Raw genomic sequence first — 10,791 nt, 5'->3', positions numbered from 1 at the left:
AAGGTCGACATCTCAGTCATTATAAAAGCTAGAAGGTTGAGATTAAGCATACAGATTCTAAAGACAAAGCGCAAGAGTGTTGCCACGATTTGAATTTCTAATTTCTATCGCTTTGAAAACAAAAATTTTTGCCAGCAGCTACAACACTATTTAAGTGTAGCAACTATTTCGAAATCATCTGACCCAATACAAAACTTAACTAACGATTTCTATTCCGCAAAACTGCACCAGACAAAAAACATTTATTTATTGGTTTAAATGATATTCATAGCAAATTCTCGAGGCATCCGAGCAGGAGACTGCTCAGTATCCACACCGAAGGCATCAGGAAGAAGTCGAAATTTCATGTCATAAAACTTAACGGTAATAAGACAATCTAACATTCCGTAGAGTTTAAATACAATAGTTAAATATCACAGCAAACGTTACTCATAAATATTATATTTAAGTGTAGTTCTACCATAAAAGAATAAAACGAAATTATTCGGATTCGTTTTTGATGTACGTTTTAGATTGTCAGATTTTCGGACTTTACCCTTTTGTAGGTTTTACTAATAGTTTTTTAACCATATTATTCCAATACTCGAAGAGTAAATGGGTACACGACATTCGTTGAAAAGTATTGCACAGGTTGAAGGAACCGAAAATAAGCAAAAAAACATGATGATAGCGGGAAAAAAGTTTAGTGATCGTAACTAAGAGAGAGAAACCCTAAATAGCGGTGTTTGATGTTCCAATGTGAAAACAAGGGTGATGTATGTGTCAGCTAGTAGTAGTGGAGTTAGTGTATAAGGAGCATAAAAGGCAAGAATACCCCTATTTTAAATTAAATTGGTTACTTGACATTTCGCAAAACGGCCACGCTGGCCTGCTCTATCTTATGTTGGCGTTGGTATTTTAAGATATCTCGGTGGTACGTGTAAGTTGAATATTTATACGAAATTCAGTTAAAAATTTGTTTAAGGGTGTGCAGTTATAGTGGCTTGATTTTATTAAGATTACTAGAAGAATTAACTAAACAATCTTTAAACTCGAACTTACCCGCCCAGTGCGCTAAAGTCACAAAAATGAAACATTTCTACATATATTACTGTGTGTCTGTATGCGTCCAGATACTTAATTTTTTTTTGACTTTTTAGTTCTCTGATTTTCAGATGTGATTTTTAAAAGACTATATTTTAAACATGAAATAGCTCGAATCAGACATTTCAATTCTATAAACATGTTAATTTTAATGTGTGATGAGTGTGCATGTGTATTTCGCGGTCGTGTGTGACAATCAGTTTGATATTTTAGGTTAGGTTTCTGTGTTGCTTTATTTTTTATATTATAATATTTTTCTTTTACTATCCATTCGGTAAAGCACTGGTAAGTTTATTTATATCATTAGTTCTGAAGTAAGCTTTAAAACAAATCCTTAGTTGTGCTTTTAAAAAAGACTTCAGTTTGCTTTATTTATAGAACTTGAACTGTTTGAAAAATAAACAATTGTGCAGCGAATCAAAGCCATTGGGATTTTAACAAGAACCACAAAAAATTTGATTTCCTTGGCTTTCTTACAAATAAATCAAACAAAAACTTTTTTTTGAACTTATTGTCAGCATAACATTAAACAAGAGGCAAATGAAAATGACAGATTCAATGAAATTTGGCCCGGAATGGTTGCGCAATATGTCAGCCGAGCCTTCGAGCTCTATCAGTACCTACAACGTTGGTAATGGAGCTCAAAACAATTCGATTGGAGGGCACAACCTGGGAAACAACACGGCAGCATCCGCTTCCCGTAATCTATTTCCAGAATACCGGTACGGACGCGAGGAAATGCTGTCCTTGTTCGATCGGAACTGCCTACTGCCGCAGATCCTGCCATCGTTCAAAAAGCTCTTCGTGGAAAAGGTTCAGTACCCTCTTGCATTGACACCGAGCTCCGAGGAGGACATCAACCAAAACTCGCTTGGCAATAACGTATGTGAAGTAATTTGACATGATTTTCAGAAGATAATTTTATTTACTTTGAAACTAGTCTCGTCCTGCCTGGTTGCAGCGCTCGCCCAGTGGATTTGGTAATGCCTCCCGAGGCTCTGGACGTGGTGGAACAGTCGACCGGGGACGAATGCGCGGAAAATCGGCCTATCATCCAATATACCAACGCCCAAGCGGTCTATATGATGAGAGCTTATCGGTTATATCAAAGGTAATTGAAAATACGGTTTAAATAAGGTAGTACGATTCGTTGCTGATTATTTTCTGCCAGGCCGAACGCACATGGAGCGACCGCAACGGAACTGGAGATTCTGCGGCGACCACCACCTCCACTAGTGTTTCTGGTGCTCTAGATTGGAATGAAACGCCAAGCTCAAGTCCTCGAAAAGATTATTCTAATAATCATCGAAACTTGGAAAATTGGCGACGAACACGTAACGAAGATGGATCCGGAGATGGTCCAGCTTCCAGCGTTTCCATCGGCGGACCCGAAATTGCTGGTTGGCGGAGCGGTGTCGTCGGTGGAAGTACAAACGCAAGTTTTGGTACCAATAGCCATCGCTGGGGTCAGTCAATTACCTTTATATTATTATTTTTCATTTTCACTTCTACACATATAAACACAATAATACATGTACTGATATCTCATCTCTGTCATGTAAATTTGACTTTCCAAAACTTTACCCAGCCTATATAGTTGCTACAATGCAACACTCTGTTGTAAGGTTTGTGTTTCTTTAAAACGTATTTTAAAAAACATTTTCATAAATATATTCAATTTAACAACAAATATTTTAGTTAAAGAAGTATTGTATATGAGAATATTTTAACAAATATGCCAACAGACAAGCTAAAAATCTCTAGTTTATGCTAATTTCTATGCAATGCGTCAGGCCTTTTTTTTTATTTAATTCTTAAAGTACATCGCTGGTAGCTTTAGTATGTTTTTAAAGAATAAATATTTTTTTTTTTCCAGAATAGACTTGATTTATCAAAGTTGAAAAGTAAAAAACGAGCCCATTATAAGTGTTATGTATCAAAGTCTAACTAACTAACAGTTTAAACTATTTAAATATGGGCTTGCGGAACGTTTTGGAAATTTCAAGTTTCCCAAACCTAACAAAATATACTTTTGACAATTTGAAATGGTCGATGATTTGAGGTCGGTATAGACTCTGGGCGTATTCCTGATTTCAAATAAGTATTTAAGTAGGAGTACGGTAAACAAGCAAGGTTAAAATAATAGTTCATGACTAGAAAAACGTAAATAAATATTATTAATTTTTTTATCTGAAAAATGTTCATAAAAAATTTAAGCAATGTGATAAATATGGATAAAGAGAAAAGAGAGATAAGCTGAGAAAACAGAAACACCTTTGGCCAATGATATGCTTAAGTAACAAAAACCCGGAAACAATCTTTGTGGGTATTGTGAAACTTGAATAAGGATATGTCTACTTATATTTGCTTGTCCACTTTTATACTATGTTGGTTTACCAAAGAGAAAATTAAAAAAAACATCAAAAATCAACATAGCAGCCAATCGGATTGCTTATTTCGCAACGTCGAAGATGTCAAAATATTACATATGTGCACCAAGTCTAAAAAAGTGATAATTCCGAAACTGTAAACATTTAGATTAACGCATATGTACGTGTAACTTAAAATTGTATTCAAAATGTGTGAAATCAGATTAGGAAGCCAACATTCAAGTTTCTTGATATTTACGTGAACAGTCTTTCGTTTCTTTGTTTGTGCGAATTTTGTTAGACTTTCGGAATATGTAGTGGTTATTTAAAAATGGTCTTTTTCATTTTGGGAGTGAAGTGAACAGTTAGATACTGATGTCAACAGACGATCGAAATAAATGTATGAACATGTTAAGGGTGCATTCCCGACCCTATGTCCGAACCACATCATTATTTTATGAACAAACTTTCACGATTTGATAAAATATACTTCTTCACCTGGGAATCTTCTATCGAAGCTTGGATACTATAATAAATTGTATATATAATGTATTTATAAAGTTTCTGTCGTGTACAGTGATTAAGAGATAGTGTCACTGCCGCTATGTGGATCAGGTGTACAATCTCTGACATATTCGCTTTCCTACTTGCGTATCTAACTAAATGGGTAACCGTTTTGCGATAGCTCGACTATAACAGTTTTCTGTTTAGTAGCTAACACATTTGCTAGGAAGATGAACCAAGTTAAAATTTAAATACTCAAAATTTTTGATCAACAGTATAGAACTTTTTTAAATTTTTTTAGGAAGATCTACAAGCTGGCGTGATGAAGATCCTAGCGTCGACAATGCAGCGAGTTTACAACGCTCAATTTCAACAGTTGGGACTTTAGGTACAGATCGAGACCGGACTGGAAACAGTAAAGGATCTGGGATGGGAGCTGCAGAGGCAGGAGGGAGTATATCACACCCACGGTTGTCGAGTTCTAAAATATCCCAATTATGGACTGTTAATAATGCAGTCGGTGTTGATGTCGACGAAAATCTACCCGAATGGGCAATGGAAAATCCATCAAAATTGGGTGGCAGTTTTGATGCTAGTGGAGCCTTTCATGGAGATACCGATCTAAAACCTAACAAAAGTTCGCATAATACTTTAGAAACCAAAAGCTTAGACTCCTATGACGATGTGAAAAGACCGAAAAGTAAAGACCTGTCTGATGCAGATAGTGGTAACGATATAACTTCAGAAACCTCATTAACGAAAGATTCCAATACAATAGCTGTGCAAGATGAAGTTGAAAGCAGTTTATCCCCAATAAGCTGTACAACGACAAAGGAAGTGATCCATGGAGATATTTCAGATCGGATTAAAGAGGTCGCCGATGAAGTAGAAAAACTTATAATGGATGATGATCATAAAATCTCGTCGAATCGAAGCCAACATCAAACTCATGACGGGTTTACAGCTGCACTAAACGTGAAACCGAGTGTTACAGGAGTGCAACGGCAAGCACCTTCCACCATGCCTATACAAATTGCCACTACAATTACAGATGTCGCTCCTCCATCCCATCAGCATCCAGTTGTGCCGTTTTCGGATCATGAGACTCTGCAACACCATAACGTGCACCACCTGCCACAATTTCCAATGATACCTACACCGCATATGATTACTCCAAATCTAAACGAATTATGGTTTTATCGGGATCCGCAGTCAAATGTACAGGGGCCGTTCAGTGCCGTTGAGATGACGGAATGGTATCGCGCTGGCTACTTTAATGAGAACCTGTTTGTACGCCGGTACTCTGATAATAGGTTTAGACCGCTGGGAGAGCTTATAAAATTTTGTCATGGTAACATGCCATTTACGCACAGTCACCTACTTCCTTCTCCGATAGAACTAGAGAACATTCCTGTTGGACAAATACCAGCCCCTCTAACGGCGTCACTTTCAATTACACCCCATAAGCCATCACCGATTCCTATCGCACTTTCTGTTGTTGAACAGCAGTTGCAGCAACAAAGAGATGAACAACTAAAGGCAAATGTAACAGCAACAGCTGAATCCCTAAGTGCTGCAATAAAAGGAAGTTTTGGCGGAAATAGCATTACTAATACGTCTCATTTGCTCACAATGCGGTTTCAAATGCTCCAGGATCAGTACATACAGCACCAGGAATACCAAATATTAGCTGAGCTATCCAAAAATGAATGCTTTCAACGCCTTTCTGCTGTCGAGCAAGAAACAGTTGTTCGTGGGAAAGTTCAATTGCTGGGTCTTCCTGAGTATTTGATCAGCTTAAACGGATTAAGCAATTCTTTGTCCGTACTGAACCCCGTTGCCGGTAGACAGTTATACAGTGCAGTGGTAGAGCAAGTCAAGAAGGATCAGCAACATATTTTTGCAAACAACAGCGAGCAGCAACGTTCAGTGGGCAATTTACTTGATGCTAATAATTTCATTCTAAATGCCCAAATAATAAATCAGCAATCTCAGCAAGAGGTAGGTCCCTTGGTATCATCCGTGGATTGCATTATGCAAGGTGGAACTGCAGCTGACCTAAATAAGCCTATTGAAATGCCGAGGAATGAGTTAGACTTAATTAATGAATACAACTTACGAATGCTGTTGCGTGGCCAACCAACAAGTACTCAACAGCAACCCCCTGCGCTGCAGAACTCTGCTAACGAAAATCTCCCTGGAGTTGATTTCTTAACTGAAACACAATTGTTAGAGGGGCAAAACTTGATGATTCCCATCTGGTTACCCCCTAATAAGCAACAACAAACCGACCAACAATGGACTGAAATGTCTAATGCGGAAGCATCCTTATGGGAAGTGGGCAACTTAAATGAAGAGCGAAATGAAGATCAGCAACTATTAATGCCTAATTCTTCTGAAGCGTGCTTCGCAGATACAGAAAAAGATGTCAAAATTTCACAATTATTTCAAGTTCAATCAGGAAATGTTGTTAGCCACAGCACATCAGGGGAATTAGATCAGACCCCTGAAAATTTAAAAGATTCACATAATCAAAAAATAGTCAAATCCCTTGTTTCCGATATTCAACAGAATCATAATAAGGAACCAAATTCACATCAGCACCAGGCAAAGCAGGCTAACAAGCAGAATCTGAATTCAAAACAGAATGCGGCACAGCCAGCCCTAAAGCCAATTAATAACGAAAATGATCGGAAACGAGAGCAGACAGAAGAAAAAAAAAGGCAACGAGAGGAACGCAAGCGCCAGCAATTGGAAGATGATAAACGTCGGGCGTTAAATGAATCTGAAGAACAGACCCGTCAAATGCAAGAGGAAAAGGAGAGGCAACAGCAAATACAAGCCCAACGTCGAAAGGCATTGTTGGGCAATGCTCATTCTCTATCAGTTCAAAATGGGATGTCAGGTTAGTACTTGAAATTAAATTATAAACTAACATATATATGCAATTTATACCCGCCATTTAATTTGACATAGAATGACTAGAATTTAAACTGTTATTCTACTTTAAACAAGTGGTTTTAAGCTGGTAAATTAAAAAAAACGGAAAATCTGCTCCAAAACTCTGCCAATGATAGTTTTATTTGACGGAAAAATGGTAAAGCTAAAGCTTTAAAAAAAAGCTAAAAGCTTTATAAAGAACGTTTACTGTGAGGTAGATTTAAATTTTGGTTTTTATGCGAGCGAGATGCTTGATATTTGTTTTTAAAACGTAAGATTTCAAATTCTTATTGCCACTGAACCGATGCTTTATTTATAGGAACATTAGCGTCTGCACAAGGCAAGAAGAACGACGATGTCAAAACAGCAGAACCTCCAGTATCCTCGCGCTTGACGTCTACATCCGTAGCACCTTGGTCTTTTCAGTCGCAAAATTCTATTAGATCGGCGCCTGGTCTGGCAGAAATACAAAAGGCAGAACGTCGAGAGCGTCGCGCAGACCAACAGCGGCATCAAGAGCTATTAGATAAGCAATTGCGTGCCAATGCCGCAGCTGCGGCTGAAGCCAACGATGCTTTGCTTAAATGGCAGTCAACACCAGCGTCGGGCCCCGTAATGAGTCTCGCCGAGATTCAAGCAGAAGAGGCAAGGCGGTTGGCCAATGACCTTGTGGATCAGCAGCGTCGACGAGAACTGGAACATCACCAACAAGCTCCTTTGTCATCAGCGGTTTTGGTTGCGAGTGCAACTTCCAACATCTGGGGTAACGCCAATAAAGCATGGAGTTCGTCCGCTGCTCAATCACTTTCATTAAAAACAAGTCCTGGAACTGGACTGTGGGACGAACCGAACGCATTAGGTTCTAATGGATCTGGAACAAGCGGTACCATATCCGTAACTGCGGCGACAGTCTTGGCAGGAGGATTAAACTCAGCTACTAAAACCATTCTACAAGCTCAAAACAAGTCGTCGGCTTTATTTGCATCGCCTCGAAATTTGAGCAAGAGTCAAACATTGCCAGCCCTTAGTAACCCAGAAAAGTCAAATAAAAATGGACCAGGACAACGGCCAGAAAAACAAAAATTGGCTCAAACTCGTTCAAAAGTTGGACCTGTCTCAGTTGAAGAAAAGGATAGAGAAAGAAAATCGAATGCAAAAAGCCATGTTCAGCAAAGCAGCACCGACCAAGCCATTAGCAAGGTTAATGAGTATGAAAACGAGTTCACTAGCTGGTGCATAAAGAGCCTAGATAATATGTCCGCCAAAGTTGATGGTAAATCTTTGCATAATTGTTATCATTTTAGCTGTATTAATTTTCATTATATTTTTAGTACCCACGTTCGTTGCATTCTTGCAGGACTTGGAAGCGCCATATGAGGTAAAGGACTATGTCCGAATATACCTTGGTAAGTAATAAAAAACATATTTATACCCGTTACTCGTAGAGTAAAAGGGTATACTAGATCCCTTAAAAAGTATGTTACAGACAGAAGAAAGGACAAATAGCCGAGTCGATCTGGCCAAGTCCGTCTGTGTGAACGTCAGGATCTTAGGAACTATAATAGCTAGAAGGTTGAGATTAAGCATAAAGATTCTAGAGACGTAGACGCAATGGAAGTTTGTTGACCCATGTCACCACGCTTACAAACCGCACAAAACTACCACTCCCACACTTTTGCAAAATTTTTTGATATAATTTCATATTTATATTAGTTTTGTAAATTTCTATCGATTTGCCAAAAACTTCTTACCACGCCCACAAATCGACCAAAATTGCCACGCCCACACTTTTGAAAAGCGGTTTCAAATTTTTTCATATTTTTATTATTATGAATAAATCTTGGTTAATACAAGAGCTAAAAAAAAGGCATTGTTAAGTTAAGGACGATAATTTTTTTAACCTGTTTCTCGTAGAGTGAATTGGTAAACTAGATTTGTGCAAATTTAAGCAACGTCAAGTCCTTGATTCGGATTACTAGACGAGTCGATTTAGACATTTTGTCTGCGTCCGGCGAAATGGTGCTATTGAGCATGCAGATTCTAATGAAGTTGGCTTCGAAAGGTTTTCACGCCCATACTGAAAACGTTTTGATATTTTTAATTTTACTCAGGCATGCTCCGGTAATCGTAAATTTTTCTTTTATATCTTATAAGTATTTTTACCTGCCTGTTTCGTTTCACCAACATTATGGTAACCTTCGCGATAACTTTTGACAATGTACTTATCGACCCCTTGCCAAATTGAATCTTTTTGTTGTCAGAAATATATTTTTTATAAAATAACTAAGTTGCTGTATGATCGTGTGGTGAATTGGAATAAACATCAATTAGACCACTAAGTGAACTATTTTTTCCCCTTAGTAAATAAGATCTGATATGATATAAAACAGAGAGAATGCTATGTTCGAGTTCCCCGAATATCAGATAACCGTTACTCAGCTTGTGTGAATGCGAACGCGAAATTTCATAATTTTTCTGGGATATCAATGGATATTGGGAAGAAAATGAGATTTCAATTTAAAGATTGTTTAAAAGTCCGGGCGTGACCGGTTTTGCGGCCTTAGGACGTTAGAGTGGGCGTGGCAAAAAAAATCTCGGTTATTGACCCTGATCAAGAATATAATCGATTATACCCTTTTATTCTATGAGTAACGAGGCAAGTAAAGGCATAGCCACGAGTAAATGCATTTACTTTTAATTTCGGGCAGACAATAGTGCCCGCTTTAAAAATCGCAAAACTCTTACGAATTTCATGTCGAAATCGTAAAATTCTTACGAATTTGATTACCGGAGCATGCCCTATTATTTGTTTTCTCAATGCCAAAATCATTTTGGCAACACCCCCTTTAAAGCCTATAAATCAATTTTTGTTCAGTTAGCAAGTATATTGACTAAATAAAAAAGTTACGTTATACAAAATCAAACATTTATTTTAGCCTTCTACAATATATTGGCCTTAATAACCAAGTATAATCTTTTAGGTGATGGAAAAGATTCTTTGGATTTCGCAAAGCAGTTTTTGGAGCGACGTAGCAAATACAAAAGCTTGCAACGTGCCCAAAATGCACACAATGATGATATGTGCAAACCGGCTCCTGCCATTACGCCATCTGCAAATGACTATGCCGACAGCAAGGTACTTTGATAATATTTATTTAACATCGTATTAATTTAACCATTTTTAAGAGCAAGCAAAAAAAGATTAAAAAGAATAAGATGACTAAGATGGACGCCCGCATTCTTGGGTTTTCAGTAACAGCTGCCGAGGGTCGCATAAATGTTGGCATTCGAGACTATGTCGAAGGACCATAACCACTCCGAAAATGCGATCAAAAACTTAAAATTTTCTATAAAATTTGACATGTTATGAACTGCAGAATTGAAATAAACTTAGGTCACAATATTATGTGCGTTAAACTCTGATTGATATACCTAAATAAATAAATATATATATTATATATATATATATATATATATCCACATACAAATTACTTGAACTCAATCATTCTTACAAATATATTATTTAGCAGTCGAAGCAATATCTATTATACTCGTCAGGGTTGTATTGGAACCCTCCGGCAAAAAACAACAGCACAAGGGTGAGCACTGAGAAATACACATTTGTTGCACCATCCTGTTGGTTCCATTTCCGCCTTTCCCGGCTTTGTCATTGGGCTTAATATTTGTTCGTTGTTGTATAAAATTTGTGCACTCAAAAAGGTATACAGTGCGAAATCAAAGAAATTAACGACTTTTGTCTTTTTCCACTTGAGCGCAAAATAATACAAAATAGTAAAGTTTTCAAATTCTTTTTTTTTTAACCACTTTGGCACGATTTTCTTTTATTTCGTTTAATACATTTGTAATTTTATGTGCAAGACATAAAACAAGCTGC

General features: G+C 37.5%; 1 protein-coding gene across 2 annotated transcripts; it reads left to right on the top strand.

The window, feature by feature from the left end:
* The first annotated feature begins 871 nt into the window (after positions 1–871).
* LOC6619488 (GIGYF family protein CG11148) lies at positions 872–10,319 on the top strand. 2 transcript variants are annotated; one of them, XM_032723786.1, is made up of 9 exons: positions 872–919; positions 1,602–1,965; positions 2,024–2,194; positions 2,255–2,549; positions 4,258–6,861; positions 7,216–8,169; positions 8,228–8,302; positions 9,878–10,032; positions 10,083–10,319. In XM_032723786.1, exons 2-9 carry the CDS (start codon positions 1,624–1,626, stop codon positions 10,206–10,208), a joined length of 4,722 nt encoding a protein of 1,573 aa, XP_032579677.1. In that variant the 5' UTR covers positions 872–919; positions 1,602–1,623; the 3' UTR covers positions 10,209–10,319. The 2 variants fall into 2 exon arrangements, with proteins under 2 accessions (XP_032579677.1, XP_002043703.2); XM_002043667.2 differs by having other exon boundaries at positions 874–913.
* The last annotated feature ends 472 nt before the right edge of the window (positions 10,320–10,791 follow it).

This window comes from Drosophila sechellia, chromosome 4 (genome assembly GCF_004382195.2).
Source record: "Drosophila sechellia strain sech25 chromosome 4, ASM438219v1, whole genome shotgun sequence".
In the NCBI taxonomy this organism is placed as follows: Eukaryota; Metazoa; Arthropoda; class Insecta; order Diptera; family Drosophilidae; genus Drosophila; species Drosophila sechellia.
Note: the sequence above shows the minus strand (reverse complement) of the source record. Positions and strands in the feature narration are given on the sequence as shown.

Coding starts and splice junctions, on each gene's coding strand:
- LOC6619488 (XM_032723786.1), top strand. CDS start 1,624: ATGAAAATGACAGATTCAATGAAATTTGGCCCGGAATGGTTGCGCAAT. Junction 1,966..2,023: donor AAAACTCGCTTGGCAATAAC/GTATGTGAAGTA, acceptor CTTTGAAACTAG/TCTCGTCCTGCCTGGTTGCA. Junction 6,862..7,215: donor AGTTCAAAATGGGATGTCAG/GTTAGTACTTGA, acceptor CTTTATTTATAG/GAACATTAGCGTCTGCACAA.